Consider the following 17,589-nt stretch of genomic DNA (forward strand, 5'->3'; position numbering starts at 1 on the left):
TGACTACATCAGGAAATTTACAGTACATAATTTTGAGCAAGAATGTATATAAGACCTCTATGAAAGAAATTCCATACACTAAACTTAACTGTCTTACTAAATTTACATTTTTAAAATAGAAGCCTGAGTACTCCAGTGTGGTAGTCATAATAATCCTATTTCATGTATTCAAAAAGACTACATCTTAGGCTCCTGAGTGAGTATAGTCTAAAGTATCATGAAAACAAATGTGATTATACCCATCACGTAACCGATAAAATAACAGCACAGCAATTCAGACTGTATAAATTCTTCAGTAATCCACAGAAGGAAATATTTGGTTTGCATTTACCATATATTCACCCTTACTGAGCCCCTATAAGACTACAGTAATATATTAATATAATAATACTTCACCTCATCAGGGCATCCATCTGGTCTTGGCAGCCGTCCATTGTTCTTCAAAAGCTCTATCAAATGAAACACAATCATCTGCCCTTGTTTATCATTGCCAATCATGCGCATGAATTCCTGAAACAGAAGGCCAAGTATCATAGATGAGATTTGAAGGGAAAAAAAAGATGCTGTAAAATCATTACTGGATAAAACTCTTTATAAGACAAACCTCAGAAATTCTATAAGTAGAGTATCATACAGCAAAGAAAATTATAAGTGACAATTTCTAATAATATATCAACAACCACCATTCATTCAGGGCAAGCTGGGGAAACTAGGATTATAGATATATGATTTAAAGTTATTATTTAAAATCTTATTTTAAAATATTAACTATAATCTGATGATTATCCACTTTTAAAAGATCAAATCTTACTGCTAATTCTTAAAAGATCCCTGAAATGTTAAAATCAGGATGGTCTGAAAAAATCCTGTCAAGCAAAAAGCAGATAATACAATTACAAAATGTTGTTACATATAACAACGTGAAATGCATAAAAAAGATTAACTGGATTAATCAGTAATTAAAGGCCAGAAGTGATAGAATAATTAAACTCAGCTACAAAATAAGTCCTGCTAGCCAAGAATCAACATAACCCTGAAAGCAGACAAAAAAATAAATAAAAATTCCTCAGATTGCTAGAGATCTAAAGTAAATGAGAAAATAGTATTAATTGAAAATAATTTCTAAGCATAATGTAAAGGGATTGTTTTTCTTCCAATGCTACGTAATTTCTCTAATGGTGATAATATGAAGATGTGAAATAACTGCTTGTGGAATGTGCAAATGCCAAAGTTAGTGACACAAGTAACAATTACAATGATGATCACATGCTGCTTTGTCAAATTGAAAAAGATGAATTTTTCTTGACACATAGCAGGAGAGCAGCCTGGCTACTATCACGAAATCATGAACCCAGAAAATGTTGATTTGAATGACTTACTACATTAGTTTCTATTTCATAGTCCTTTTGAGGAACTCTACATATCTGCAGTGTTTGGTATCAGATGAGGAGAGCTGACCCTGCTTTAAGAATTTTTTCTCTGCTGCATGTGGCAGTACAGACTAGGGTTTGAGCTGCTGGAAAGGAGCTCTGCAGAGAAGGACCTGGGTGTTCTGGTAGTCAGCAGGATGGCCATGGATCAAGAAAGTGCCCATGTAGCCAAGAGTACCAGTGGCATCCTGGCATGCATTAGAGTATGGTCAGCAGGTTGAGGGAGGAAAACCCCCTATTCCTAGTCTACCTTGGTAAGGATACACCTGAAGTACTGTTCCAAATGTGGGCTCCTCAGTACAGGAGGGATAGGGAACTTTTAGACAGAGTCCAGTGGAGAGCCACAAAGATTATTAGGGGCTGGGAGCATTTGAGGAAAGTTTGAGAGACCTGGGACTGTTAGGCTGGAGAATAGAAGACTGGGGGGGAACCTTACCAATGCTTGTAAGTATTTAATAGGGGGGAGTTAAGTAGATGGGGCCAGACTATTTTCAGTGGTGCCCAGTGATAGGACAAGGAGCACAAACTGGAACCCATTGAACATTAGAAAAAACTACCATGAGAGTGACAGAACAGGCTGCCTGCAGAGACTACCAGTTTGTCATCTTACAGTGATAAACAAGGAGAGGTTCTTCTCCAGAAGAAGTGAAAACCCAGCAAGATCCTTTCTTGTGTAATCAACTTTAGAATCTGCTTTAGCAAGGGGATTGGATTAGGTGATCTCCAGATCATCCCTATGATTCTGTGGTTCTGTGATTCATTGAAAGCTTCTGTAATTGCATAAAATTACTAAGTTCCACTGAAGTTGATGTAGAGGTCTGTCAAGTACATTTTGTCTACAGTTATTGTTTATCTCAAGAACTACATTTGCCAGGACTGAGACACTGGTGAACAGTGAGGACAGCTCCAGTAAACATTTGAGTTACCTCTCCTCTAATGCCTGTAGAGCAATTCTAGGTAAAAGTAATGTTATGAACTTTATTTCCAACTGGAGAACTGTTCTGCAGTAAACAAGTAGTATTTTCCTTCATTTTGTGTCTTTAAGGACACTTGTCAGCAGTCTGCAAGAAAAGAAAAACTCCCTCTCCTTTCTGAGCTTCAGTTAATTAGCTTGGGTTATGCTAAAATAACAAAGTAACTAAGAGTTATCTCATTTCAATCAACTTAATGTCTAAGCATTTGTTTGGCTTGGCCTCAGATTTGGAGTGGTATTAAAAATACTTGTAATATTACAGTGAGACAGTTGCATCTGGGATCTCTCTATAAAGAATGAGAAAAGCAAGTCTCTAATTAGATATTTAAAATCTTTTCCAAACAGCTGGAGGTTACAGAGCAGATTAAATCTGCACAGACTATTTTCCATATAGCCCTTGCTTCTTATACCTAGATGCTAATGCTTCTAAGCATGCAACTGATTCCAATTGGATGCTGTCTCAAACACCACGATATGCTCCAGGAAAGGCTCAGTAAATATCAACCTATCTAAATACAGGAAAAATACGTACACTTTTTTTTTTTTTTTAAAAAAAAAAACAACCAAAATCTCTAGGAAAAAAAAAAATAATTGAATACTTACAGCTGGCGGGCTTTTGCTCTTTTCAATGTAAGTGAAGAGTTCATACAAGACCACACCAAAACTCCATACATCTGAAGCCACAGAAAATTTGCTCTCCGTAAGAGACTCTGGAGCATACCTGCAACACATGGTAAAACCAATATCACTTGTACATCACTACATCACTTGTATCTTTCCAGTTTTGGAGATACTTCTTTGAATAGGACTCTTGTTTCATGAGTAAAGTACCTTTCACTCATATGTATATATAGTGTGTGTATATATATGTATACACACACACACACATATATGTATAGGTTATACATAGGTTATATATATATATATATATACATATATATACACACATGTATTTATTTATATGGTTAACTGGTATGGAAGAACTGATTTTTCCCACATCCAGTGAGGGTAAACAAGATTTTGACATGGTTTTGACTGCCCCATGGCAGATCAGAGCCAACTCCAGCTGTTCCAACAAGAACTTGCCACTGCTAGAGCTGAGTTATGAGCAATGCTGAATATGCCTCTGGGGCAGTAGATTTACTGGAAAAAATGCTGCACAACAACAACACTCAACATAATACTTTATCTTTGCTATTTAACACTACTCGGCTAACAGGTAGTTCACCCAAACGATCTCAGCTAAAAGATACATATTCATGTTCAAAGGTCCAAAACTTAAAGGAGCCCACTCCCCAGTAAGCTTTCTAGATTTCTTTCCTCTCTGAATACATTCCCTGCGGCATTGTTTAATTATGACTTTTTTCTTTTTCTTTTTTTTTGGGGGGAGGGGGTAAAAATATACATAAAGTTAGGACTTCTCAACATTATTTTGTAAAAGCAAGTACCGTGCATGCGACTTTCACAATGCTTTAAAAACAGAAATGTAAATCACATTTCATAATTCCACAATATGCAAAACATTCTGAAACCACAGATCATCACATCCTTATTTCACGTATTGATAGAAGACTTACCAAAATATAGGGCTTTCACCAGGTTCTTTCACTTTGTAGTACTCCTTATCTTGTGGCAAGACCTTAGTCAATCCAAAATCTCCGATTTTAACTCTGTTCTCATTCTCCACTAAGATATTTCTTGTTGCTAAATCCCGATGAACGTATCTTTTTGTGCCCAGATACTCCATGCCCTAAAGCATAAGGTTCACAAACACAGTAGTAAAGAAAATTATTTTAAGTGGCTGCACTATCTCTGAAGGATGAATCAAGCTCAAAGTTAAAACCAAAGAGAATGCACCAAAATCACAGTACTTGAATATTTGCTTTCTCTACTAAGTTAATATTTCCAAAAGCAGGGATGCTCCTTAACTGAAGATAGCTAGACAGAGAACATTTCTCAGACAAGTGTCTTATGATTATGTAGCTAGATGGCTTTTACAGCCATACCTAAGTGCAGTTCACCAGTACTAGGCAAAAAAGGAAAACAACAATGAAGTCTGGCCTAAGCTATACAATGCAGGGCAGATGAGAAGCCTGTCCTTTCATTACCTGTTTGAATTAGCCTTTCCAGACATTCTTCACACCTCCTTTCCTAGTTGCCTTATCAAACAAGATCCCTCTTCTCTCTTTTTAAGTGAGAAACCTCTGAAAAAAGTACAACTTAGAAGTCTAACTTTCCTTTAAGTCTCTTGCAACCTCCCTGCACCATTAGATGGCAACACTGCATATTCAGAACATCCCACTTCAAAACTGTTTAAAACAGACCTCTTACCCATTACCAAGTTACCAGCCGACATCCTGAAAAATATTAGTATTAAATACTGTACTGAAAATAGTCCTTAAGTTTCTCTGATACTTTCCTGTTACAATAGCTGTTTTCCAGCCTCAAAGATATTTTTACTTGAAATCAATCAAATTTTGAGTGAAAATCATAATCCTCTGGCATTACACCTAGGAAGGAGTAAAGTTCAATGACACTGCTCAAATGTTTTCACCTTTACTAAGCAAAAACCAGTTACCAGCCGACATCCTGAAAAATATTAGTATTAAATACTGTACTGAAAATAGTCCTTAAGTTTCTCTGATACTTTCCTGTTACAATAGCTGTTTTCCAGCCTCAAAGATATTTTTACTTGAAATCAATCAAATTTTGAGTGAAAATCATAATCCTCTGGCATTACACCTAGGAAGGAGTAAAGTTCAATGACACTGCTCAAATGTTTTCACCTTTACTAAGCAAAAACCAGTCATGGGGCCCTCCATCAAGGATACATGAAACACTTCAAACGCTACGAGATGGAAAAATAGAATTATTCCCAGCCTCTCACCAACAAGAATTAAGAAAATGTAGTGTCAAGAGAGGGGAAGAAAAGAACAGCCTCAAAAATAGAGAAGTGTCAGGAATCTCATTTTGTTATTTGCTTTTTTTTTTTTTTTTTTCCTTTTAATTTGATTACAGAATTCTATTGCATGCCACCAGAAAAGCAGCACTAGTTACACAAGCTGCATCAGACTATAGGTGCAACGATACGCATCTGCAGAAATTGTACCAGAAGAGATTTCTGTACCAGGAAAGAACTTTTTCTCTCAAAGAGTGGTCAGGCACTGGAATGGCTGCCCAGGGAGGTGGTGGAATTGCCATCCCTGGCAGTTTTCAAGAGGCGTCTGGATGAGGAGCTACGAGATATGGTTTAGTGGTTTGCTGTAGGTACAGTAAAGGGAGGATGGTTGGACTAGATGATCTTGTAGGTCCTTCCCAACCTTGTGATTCTATGATTCTGTAAAATGTCACAATTAGCAAATACAGTAAGCACTATTTTTCACAGTATGATAAATACAAGTCAGGACACTTATCCCACGTCCCAGTAAGGAACCAAATACACTGCAAGCAAGCACACTTATCTTAACCTTTTAGTACAGTCTTCATTTCTCTTTCATGTGTCTTACTTGAAGTAAGACGGTGGCAAAGAAAAAAAGACTTTCAGAACAAACAAAAAAGAGCAACAAATGCACAGGAGATAGAAGAGACTCCAGATGCTGGAAGACATCACATGAGAAATATAGAAGGGAAAGAGGTGATAAGCTAAAAGAAAAGTATTTCAACCTCCTTTTAGTAATATTATGTATATTTTTAATATATAATAATAAATCATTACTGAGTGCTTTTGTCAAATTTTAACTGTCTGCTTTGAAAACACTTAAAACAAGATTCCAAACTAAGCACAGAGCCACTAGACCCTTGAGATTTTATCCAGAGGGAAATTAAGCATTAGCTCCCATGTGGGAAAAAAAAATAAAATTAAATTAAAAAAAGAAATCAAGCTGTTTTGAGGAAAAATAATACAATAGAAATACATAGCACAATCAGAATAATCTCTGCTTTACAAGTAGCACAGTAACAGTAAGGCAAAGCAAAATACATGCTATAATTCTTGGGCTTTGATTCCCTTAAGGGATACTTCTTTACGTATATGTTCTTCTAATACTTAAACAGAGCTTGTAAGCAGGAGGAAAATCATCTTTTCAAGTGAGTAGATAGTGGTAGAACACAGAAGAGCAGTTCTGAACTAAAAGAGGAGAGATTTAGATTAGATGTCAGGGAATTTTTTCACTGAGAGGGCAGTGAAGTGTTGGCAGTCTGTCCAAAAAAGCTGTGGATGCCCCATCCCTGGAGGTGTTCCAAGGCCAGGATGAATGGGGCCCTGAGCAGCCTGATCAGTGGCTTGACTCAGTGGTTGGCAACCCTGCAGGCAGGCTGGAACAAGATCATCTTTGAGGTCCCTTCCAACTAAAGTCATTCTATATTTTATGTGGACTCCCCACATTCCAATAGCGTTTGCCATGCTTGATTACATGAAAGCACAAGTTTTCCCACATAATTATCTGCATTTTGCAGATTCTAACTTCCTTCCTCCTAGCTGATGCTAGTACTTAGAAAGAAGTCATTTGATTTGTTGTTCTGGTTTTACACTGGCAGCCTGCATACCTGCAGTATTTCAATGTTTCTTTCCTTTGTGAGCATACATTTACATTACATACATGCATATACACACATTTTTAACTGTTACCCAGATTTTCCTTCCATACTTCTACTGTCTGTAAAATCCACCTTTCAATCCTCTGATTAGATGTCTTTTGTCACAAAAGCCAGGGTCCTGAGAAACACTGCCATTGTGGTTCCATCAGGCTTCCCACTAAACCTGAATGTCTGCAAATGCTTTCACAGCTTCTTCTGGAACAGGGCAGACATCTTCCGACCCTTCACAGTCTGCTGAGATGGTGCCAGAGTAAGTAAGTGGCTGCTGCCTTTGTGCATTGAAAAATGTATTTATTCTATGAAAGATTTCCTTTCACCTTCACCCTAATGTGCTGAGCTGGACTTTTCCACATCTTTACTCCAAGGAAAGTTGTTTGCAGTAACCTACCATCACTGATGACAATAGCTATTTTGTTACAAAAGTAATTGTAAGAATATTTCTTATGACTGAGAGAAGGACTTCTAGTCTTGGACCCATCCATCAGAAGATTTTTTGAACCCTCTTTCAAAGGATGGTCACATATTCAGTATTTTGTCTTTGTGAGAAGCCTGACACTTGCCACAGACCAGAAAACGTTTTCTGCTTTCCAGCTCCTTTGCAGACTACTCACCCATCAAAGAGAGGCTTTGGTAGAGACAATTCACCTGACCTTACTTCCACGAAAACATTAATAGCTGCTAAAGGTGCATGCAGCATTCATCTGTACATGTCCCAAGTTCAGCAGCTAAAAGTTTTACAAAGACAGCCCAGTTTCAGTAAGGCTTTTACTACAGTTACTGTAAACACAAATGCCCTGAATGTGAAAGGCACAAGTCTACTAAGATCATAGAATCATAAGGTTGGAAAGGACCTAAAAGATCATCTAGTTTAGCCGTCCTCCCTTTACTGTACCTACAGAAAACCACTAGCTCATAACTCCTAGCTCCCTAACCAGATGCCCCTTGAACACTGCCAGGAATGGTGACTCCACCACCACCCTGGGCAGCCATTCCAGTGCCTGATCACACTCTGAGTGGTCTCTGAGAGAAAAAGTTCCTTCTTATGTATAGTCTAAACCTCAGCTGATACTTCTTGTGGCCATTTCCCCAGGTCTTGTTTGTTGCCTGGGAGAAGAGGCCAAGACCCTTCTCATCACAACCTCCTTTCAGGAAGTTGTAGAGTGCAATGAGTTCTTCCCTGAGCCTCCTCTTCTCCAGTTTAAACAATCCCAGCTCTCTGAGTCATTTCTTACAAGAAATGGGGTCCAGACCCCTCACAAGTTTTGTTGGCCTTCTCTGGACACATTCTAGGGCTTCAGTGTCTTTCTTGTAGTAAGGAGCCCAAAACTGAACACAATAGTTGAGATGCAGCCTCACCAGAGCTGAATACAGAGGGATGATCACCTCTCTGCTCCTACTGGCCACGCTATTTCTAATACAGGCCAGAATGCTGTTGGCCTTATTGGCCACCTGGGTACACTGTCAGCTCATGCTCAGCCAAGCATCAACCAACATCCCCAGGTCCCTTTCCTCTTCACAGTCATCCAGCCACTCAGCCCCAAGCCTATAGCACTGCATGGGGTTATTGTGGCCAAAGTGCAGGACCCAGCACTTACCTTTGTTGAACCTCATCCCATTAACCTCATCCCAGCAATCCAGCTTATCCAGATCCCTCTGGAGGGCCTCCCTACCCTCAGGCAGATCAATACCACCTCCTAACATGGTGTCATCTGCAAACTTACTGAGGGTACACTCAATCTCTTCATCCAGATCATCCACGAAGATGTTAAAAAGATGGGCCCTAGAACCTACCCTTGGGGGACACCACTTTTAACGGGTCACCAGCCGGTGTAATCTCTCCAAGTAGCCTGTCCTTTCTTCCAGAGGACATAGACTCTCTTTTTCTTCTGGAGTCTCAACAACAGATCCCGGTTCACCCACACCTGTCATCTTCTCCTACGGCTAACCTTGCGTCATTCAGAGACAGCCTGTTCTTGTGTCTTCAAGATTTCTATCTTGAGGAGCATTCAGGCTTCCTGGACCCCTTTACCCTTAAGGAGCGACTCCCACGAGACCCCTGCAGCAAGCGTCCTGAGCAGGTCAAAGTACACCCTCTAGAAGTTCAGGATAGCAGTTTGGCTGGTTACCCTTCTGACATCTCCAAGAACAGAGAATTCTAGAATTTTGTGGTCACTATGGCCAACACAGTCCCCAGCCTTCACCTCACTCACCAGTCCTTCACTCTTAGTGAAGAGAAGGTCTAGCACGGCACCACCCCTGGTAGGTCCCCGTACCAGCTGCATAAGGAAGCTATCTGCAGAAACCTCTTGGACTGCTTCCTCTGTGCCATATTATATTCCCAATATATATCAGGGAAGTTGAAGTCTCCCAAAAGAATGAGTGCTGGCAAACATGCAACTTCCACAAGCTGCTTGTAGAATGCCTCATCCATCTCTTCATCCTGATTAGGCAGTTTACAACAGACCCCCACTAAGATTTTGCCCTTGCAGGCCTTTACCCTGACCTTTACTCACAGACACTCAACTTTTTCACACCCAACTCCAAGCTCTCCAACTTCAAAACAGTCTTGAACATAAAGGGCACACCACCACCCTTCTTTCCTTGTTTATCCCTTCTGAAGGGCTTGTAACCATCCATCACAGCACCCCAGCCATGGGAGCTGTCCCACCATGTTTCAAGCAATAGCAACCAGGTCATAGCTCTCCTGACATACAGTTGCTTCCAGCTCCTCCTGCTTGTTGCCCATGCTGCGTGCATTGGTGTACATGCACTTCAGCTGTGCCACCTGCCTCATCTCCAGCTCAAGCACTGTTCCCCTAGGCTCATCTCTTGTGAGCCCTGTTTTGTCCCTACCTCCAATGTAGCTAGTTTAAAGCTCTTTTGATAAGCCCTGCTAGCTTCTGAGCCAGGTTTCGTTGTCCACTTTGAGATAAGCGGGTTCCATGGACAGACAGCTACCCCATGGTCAAAGAACCCAAAGTTTCTGGTTTGACACCAGCTTCTGAGTCATTTATTCAATGCGTGTACTTTCCAGGCCTGCTCCATGTCCCTTCACTCCCCCTGAAGGTATAGAACAAATCATCACTTGAGCTCCTGCTCCCTCAAGTAAACACCCTAAACCCCTAAAATCCCTTTTCATAGTGTTCAGGCTTCTCTGAGCAATTTCATCACTGCCTGTCTGGAATATTAGTAGTGGAAAGTAATCAGTGGGCCTTAAGGAGTTTCCTGGTTATGTCCCTGACCCGGGCCCCAGGAAGGCAGTGCACCTCCCATTGGCACGGGTCCGGTCTGCATATGGGGCCCTCTGCTCCTCTAAGAAGGGAGTCACTCACCATGACCACCCTTCTTACTTTCCTAGCAGATGAAGTCTTAAGGCGTGGGGATGGCTGCCCTGCCTTAGGCTCCCTTTTAGGCAGCTCCATCATCTTTCCACTCACCTCCCCTTAGATGTGGCAGCATGTAATGGCTATATACCCTGAAGAATGCTCATTAAGTAACCTACCATTTCCTTGTTTAATATAGAAATTGTGGAGAGGAAATTTAAAATATTTGTTACATGCCTTAAGATAAGAGGGGAATATGCACGTGTCCGTTTGTCTATCTTATTTTTTATTTTTTTAGAGGTAGTAAACATGCAGTGAAATCTGAAGTATCCAAAGTTTCTCATATCTCAAACACAGTAACAGAATAAATCTAAGGCAGGCATGCTTCTTCCTTCTGAGATAATAAGACATAAGGTAATAAGGTCCCCTCTTCAGAATTTATGAAGTATTTTCACTGTCAGCCAGTGAGACTTAATTTTTACAGCTCTAGGCACTTTCATAGCCTCTAGCTTTTCACATAGAAATCAGGTACCTCCCCCTCCACTAGATCAAAATGCCAATATTACTTAAATCTTACAGTAAAGTTGTCAAATGCACAAACACTGTTAAAGATATTCATTTCTAAAAGTCACTAAGTCTATATAAGAAATATCAGTTATTGTTTCCCATGAACAGTTTGCCTGAATGAGCACACTAAATCCTTCAAAATTTTAATCCAACTTTCACTAAAAAAAAAAAAAAAAGGGTTTAATTCTTTTGAATTAGTCTATATAACTCATAAATATAAATGACCCTCAAAATATAGTTCTCCCTCAGTAAGTAGAGAGATCAGTGCCAGTGTCTTGCACTAAGGATTACAAAGATACTCAGAATTTTATCAAGGTCTTGAATATGAGTACACCTTACCACCTTTTTTAGTGTTATGTTTGCCTAACACTATAATAAAATATATACCAAAACAACTAATTTCTTAAAAAAACGATTATTTGTTAAATTTGTCAAAAAATGTGAGTCATCTGAAAGCTCTCTTACCTTGCATATCTGAGATGCATACAGCAAAAGCTTTTTGTGGTCCAACCTCTCTTTGTGCTTCTGCAGATAATCCCGTAAACTCCCATATGGTAAATATTCCATAATTAATCTCAGATTTCTGCGACCTTTTAGAATGAATAAAACATTTCATGTTACTTTTCAACACAAACTTTTGAAATAGGTATATTTAGAAGTGTATTGAAGTAATAAAAAAGTCTCACCAACAGAAATGCATTTTACTGTATGCTCATTAGTATGCATTTTTTCCATCTGTCATTTGTACTTGTTACAGAAATGCCATTTATTTAAACGTGACCACAAGGAGTATGTGCTTAATACTGATAATCTCATAAATACTGTTATTGCTAGAAGTAAAGAACAAGTGCCAGACATATATACCTGTGTTCACATCATTCCTCCTTTTTGCTGAGGTAAAAACTCAGGATGACAACTGACATCCACTGGTTAGCAATTACACAATCTTCAAAACTTTGTTCAACTTTTAACACTTCCTTTTTTTAAATAATCAGATCTTACACAAAACTTGTGCTTTCACTCAATTTCAACATCATCAGTAATGCATTCAAATACATATGTTTCTGAAACTTTCTCCTTCTTAATAATTTATTATTCAACTATATTATAGTTGTACAAGAAGAGGTATTGTCCACTCTCAGGCATCACATTAAAGAAAACATAAGAACAGTTAAAAAAAATGATTTAATGTTCCTACTTAACTCCAAATTCACTGCTTTAAGATGAAGCAACTCCGTAACCAGTCAAAACAACCTGTTCTTTAAAAATCATAAAAATTATGCCATAAGCTGACTGAAAAAAAAAAAAAAAAAAAAGATTCATCTTAAAATGAGAAGCTGTACCTAACAGACTTTACTTCCTTTGGAAAAGTTACTAGGCAATGGCTTTTGTAAACATTTATCTGAATTTCTTGCAGTATACATGCTCAGTTATGCAATCTAAGGTATATTCAACACAGCACATACCTGCACTGTAGCACACTCCTTTGTATTTAACAATGTTATCATGCTGCAGAGATTTAAGTATTTCAATTTCTCTTTCAAAGTCCCTAAGGTGCTCTTCCGTGCTATGTTGCAGCTTTTTCACAGCCACCACCTCCCCAGTATTATCCTGCAGGGGGTCATATCGACACATCTCAACACTGCCGAAGTTTCCCTAGATCATAAACAGAAATATGTGAATTAAAAAGTTAGTCCACATTATCTTCTCTTTCCCAGTGTTTGTCTATAAACACCTCAGTGCTCACTGTAATATAACACTGAAGTGATATAATGAAATTTATGTAACATTTATTATGTTATTATTTATGTAATAATTATTTAAGTGAAATACCACAAAACCACCCTGAAAGAAGTTAAGAGTAAAGGATCACAGTGACATTTCTGCAGCAACTATCTGTGTGAAACATGCTCTATGAAAGGATGTGAACAACACTGGGGGAAAAAAAGGAGGGCAATATGCATTCATTTTCTCTCCTTTCTTCACAAATTTCTGCTTATACTCTCATAATGCCTGCTGGGGTACCTCTTTTCCTGCATTTATAAAGAACTACACATTAAGGCTCCTCCTGGTTCACGGCTCCTCTCTGATTTTCAGTAGTTTTTCTACCATTCTCTGTTCTACTTTCTTCTTCTCTGAACTCTTTATCTTTGTTTCTGCAGTCATCACCAGCAACTCAGTTCCTTTCCCTACTCTACGCTATTGTTTATAGCCAATAATCATCTGCAAATAGAAGCAGTTCTGCGACTTTGCTTTCAGATTTTGTCACCAGTAGAGACAAGCCAACATGTAGCTACATGTCAGTAACCAATATAAAAAGTGAGAAACCATTCTGGAATAATGGTGCTTAGTGCAACTGACAGAACTCCACTGAAGTCATCTGTCTGTGCATGTTTTCCACAGCCAAAATGCAATGACTTGCAAAAATATTAACCAAATGCTGATTTCTAAAGCTTAAAAAGTTTGAGGTTCACAGATATCTCAAAGACACTGTTGAGTTTCGGGCCCTCACAGTCAGACTTCCCAGCACATGCATATAAAAAAAAGAACCAACAACCTCGTAGTTTCTATACAAGATTTCTCTGAAAGAACTATCAATGAATTCCAAGCATAAAAACCAACAAACAAAAAAAATTAAGCATCAGATGCAGCTCTGCGTTGGAAATCTTAAGCCTTTCCTTGTGACTGGATTCAAAGTAGAAACGAGCTACCTTTCTTCTGCCTAAAAACATCAGTCAAGTTCCTTTAAATCTTTTTTTCCATTGTGCTCAGATAAGACTTGAATTATTCATTTCTGTAATGGAAGCACCTAATGTTACTAACATATACAGGGCTATTAGAAGACAATTGAAAATGGTAGCTATTTCTTAGGCAATTAGAGATTTTCCAAATATTCTACCTTGCCAAGTTGCTGTAAGAACTTAAGATGTCTCTCTTCAAATTGTGTTGGGTCCCGATCTTCAAAGGCCCCAGAAAATCCAAGAGCTCCAGTTCGTATATTTGGTAACATATCATTTTCTGTCAATAACTCATAATCTTAAGTGTAGGAGGGAGATAAAAAGGATGAAGAAAGAAAAGAGAAGCAAACAGGAAAATGAAATAAACTTACTATAATGCATCTTTTACCATTACTAGACATACTCTGAGCTTAGTAGAATATTAGCAACCTCCTTTATTTCTATACAGCACAAAGACAAGATGTTACCAAACCGACAAGTAACTTGACTTTTTACAAGTCTTGCTGTAATCTCCAAATAAACTTTTTTTCTAAAAGATCAACTGAACTTAAATTCAGCAGCTATTATACAATGACTCCATCACTATAGAGGGAAGAAATGAAAACTTAATGAGAGCTTGTGATAATGTGCATCTTCCACTTAGTAAAATAACTCTTACTTTTCAGAGATAAGAAAGACCTTTGCAAATACATTTGACTAAGGACTAGAATATTTAAGGCAGACATTTTAATCATCATTAAAAACATTATTTTTATTTCACACTAACTTTTAACATATTCTTTATTACAACAAACTAAGCAGCAGTAATTCTATGGGGTTGGAGAATGGTTGTAGGCCAAAATACTGAAATGGAAAGCACCATAAGAAATATAACCAGCAGAAACTATTATTTTTTTCCTCTCTGATATCCTTTTGTATCACAGACTCACCAGGAGTGAACAAACTATTCAGGTCACGTATAATTGCCCTAAATGACGGCCTGAAGTCTGGCTCATAATCCATACAGTTGTTTATAAGATTTGCTAGCTCTGTCCAATTGGGAGCAGGAAGCTGGTGTCTATCTTCATAAAACTGTAGTTTCTGGAATAGAGGGGAGAAAAGCCTTTTTACCATGCAACCATGAAGAGTTGTAATAGCTTGATACCGCATCCCTTGCTGAGTCAACACTAATATTTCTGGTTTAAATAAAAATAGAATTGTCAGCAACACACACCATCTTACAGGTTTTAGGTATTCAACTACAGTGTAACTAGAATTATGCCAACCAAAGGTGATGCACCTTGTAAGGAATTCTTTTTGTTTTAAGAGAGTTAAGGTTATAACAAAGGAAAAGAAATGCGTGCAAGATAATTCCGGCACAACTGAACTTTGTGCCCATAAAAATAAAAAAATTAACAACATAAAAAGAATCCTTAAATCATCACTTAATATCACTGCCTATCAGACAACTTGTGATGCTGCTTATGGTGGTTATGGGCCACACCATTTTGCATGCTGATTAGGTACAACAGCAGATGTTTTAAAGTATCCAAACAACTGCCACTACTGCAGATCCAGTGACACTTACTCTTGAAGAATCGAGAGCACTCAGAGGTTTGTCTCCTCCACTGCAGATTTCCCATAAAGTGGTACCAAAACTCCACTTATCTGTAGCTAGGCTTAGTTGTTTGGGATTCTCAATACATTCAGGTGGAACCCATGGTATTCTCTCAAGAAGAACTGAGCAGTCATGCAAAGGAAACATTATGTTAAGATCAGTAGTAAAACCAGGGAGTTCTAAAATACATTTGGTTCAGTAAAAATGGTTTAAGTATAGGTATATCATTCTGTAACATGTTTTTAATACCTTACCAAGTTTTTGTTCTTTTCTTGAAACTACAGAATATCTACAGAAGTAATACTTTTGAATCAGTAATGCTAATGAATATTTATGAATTAAATACTACTAAAGTGATACTTATGAATACTTAGGAAAACATATGTTCAGAAGATCATTAGTTTTACTACAGAATTAGAGTAATATTTTTAATAATTACTTTTCTAACCTCATTTCCACACTATATTTTTGCTCTGGCTTTAATATTCTCCCCCAAGTTATCAAGGATTTAATAGCTGTCATGAAAGAGCTAGATAGCAAAGAGCCAAAAGTACTTTACTGTTTGTTGATACATCATGGCACAGCAGTATAAAGTAACCATAGTGAGCGATTTCCCACTTCATGATTTTTGAACTTTTAATAGTGAGTCTAGTAACAAGTTGAAAGACATTATTGTCCTAACGCAGACATAAATCTTTTTAGAATATGATATATTTAAGGTTAACGAAGGCTTACTGGGCTATAGGCACTACGCTGCTAACAATCTCTTAGATACATTATATCCTCTACATAAAATTAGCTAGTCTAAAAAGTGTTCATTTTTTCAAAAAAATTAGGAAGACTCAGAAATGGTTAAGATTACTTCCGTTTCATTAGCATAAGGATCTTGCACATACCTTATGCTTCTCTCAGGGATTATTTTAAAGTGACAAAATAGAGATGTGGCTTACTGAAACAAAAGTAAGCAGAAGGTGGCAAGAAAAAAAATAATCTCAATTTTCAAGTCAGAAGCATTAAAAAAGGAAGGTGGTACAAAGACTTACTATCTCTTGGCAAAACTGTGATACTGATGCCAGGATCACTTAGTTTTATAAAAGGCAGGTTTCCAGACTTCCTGTCCTCCTCCCTGATAAGCAGGATGTTCTTTGCACAGACATTCCCATGAACAAGGCCTTTATCCTCCTGATAAACAGAAAGGCATCTTTTACAAAGATTAAAAAAAACCCTTACGATTGAACAGCTATTTAAAAAAAAAACAAAAAAACCAGCATTAAGGGAAAAAAGAAAATAATGATCAGAGATGAGGTTGATCAAACCTCAGACACTTCATCAGTTCCTTTCAGTTTTTCTATGCAAATTTTCAGTCATTTTAATTATCTACTTGTTTTCCTGTTTATATTAAGTATGTTAACTTAAACAAATGGGTCCATCAACACAATACATTTAAAATGAATACAAGAACAGTTAAACTCTGTCAAAAGGAACACTTCAAAAGAATGAAAAAAATCTATTACATTTTATGTAAGGTACAAAGGTCTGACTTCAGCTCTCAGTCAACATCTTATTTTTGCACTCAACACTTAGTTTCAAGAGAGGATAATAGCTCAGTCACTCTACATGCATTGAACTGAAACACTTTAACTCAACCATTAACAAAAAATGAAGAATAAACTACCTACCAGGAAATGCATGGCTAATGCCAACTGTTTGGCAACTTCCAGCTTCCACAAGATATTAATAACGTTTTTGTTCTTTTTCAAATATGTGTCCAAAGATCCAAATTTCACATATTCTTGTACAAGGATATCTGATATAAGATATTAAAAGTGTGACAATTAAAACCAACAATAAATAAATGGAACTTCAAGGCCATAATATTACCCATCTCTTTCTTCATTATCCACTGACAAAATATAAATTCAAATCTATATGACATCTTAATAGTGTCAGAAATACTTCATGTAATTTACATTTCTTCAAGGTGTGAAAGCCTACCTAATTTCCACTTAAATGCAAAGTTACAAGATTTAATCTTTATTTCACAAATCAGGTTTCCACCTTAAGAAATTCAGTGAGCATTCTTCCACCCTCACTCCAAAGGCACAATAAATAACATAGTTCCTCCTAAGCATAGAATCCACTAAGTCAAACAATGTACATTTCAACAATGTTATATGTTATATATATAACATTATAATCTGTAATGTTACCGGAAAATAAGACACCTTATGAAAAAAGAGATTTCTTGAAAACAGATCAATAAAAATTTACAATACAAACATTTAGATATATGTATGACATATGTCTCCACACAGTCATACAGAGAACATCCCATGAAACAAGATCCATTTCACAGTACTGCACA

General features: G+C 37.5%; 1 protein-coding gene across 7 annotated transcripts in view; it reads right to left on the reverse strand.

The window, feature by feature from the left end:
• Window positions 1-17,589, reverse strand: part of JAK2 (Janus kinase 2) — an 84,337-nt gene that overhangs the window by 5,748 nt on the left and 61,000 nt on the right. For all 7 annotated transcript variants that reach the window (XM_085528422.1, XM_015848916.3, XM_015848915.3 and 4 more), the window contains 10 exons: window positions 16,904-17,031; window positions 16,268-16,406; window positions 15,195-15,346; window positions 14,557-14,707; window positions 13,789-13,925; window positions 12,356-12,545; window positions 11,355-11,479; window positions 3,981-4,153; window positions 3,007-3,124; window positions 397-510 (listed from right to left, as the gene is read on the reverse strand). In XM_085528422.1, coding sequence (XP_085384548.1) covers window positions 397-510; window positions 3,007-3,124; window positions 3,981-4,153; window positions 11,355-11,479; window positions 12,356-12,545; window positions 13,789-13,925; window positions 14,557-14,707; window positions 15,195-15,346; window positions 16,268-16,406; window positions 16,904-17,031 — 1,427 coding nt within the window. The remainder of the gene's footprint in view (window positions 1-396; window positions 511-3,006; window positions 3,125-3,980; window positions 4,154-11,354; window positions 11,480-12,355; window positions 12,546-13,788; window positions 13,926-14,556; window positions 14,708-15,194; window positions 15,347-16,267; window positions 16,407-16,903; window positions 17,032-17,589) is intronic.

Source organism: Coturnix japonica, chromosome Z, assembly GCF_054131305.1.
Source record: "Coturnix japonica strain WE chromosome Z, WE-NBRP24, whole genome shotgun sequence".
Taxonomy (NCBI): domain Eukaryota; kingdom Metazoa; phylum Chordata; class Aves; order Galliformes; family Phasianidae; genus Coturnix; species Coturnix japonica.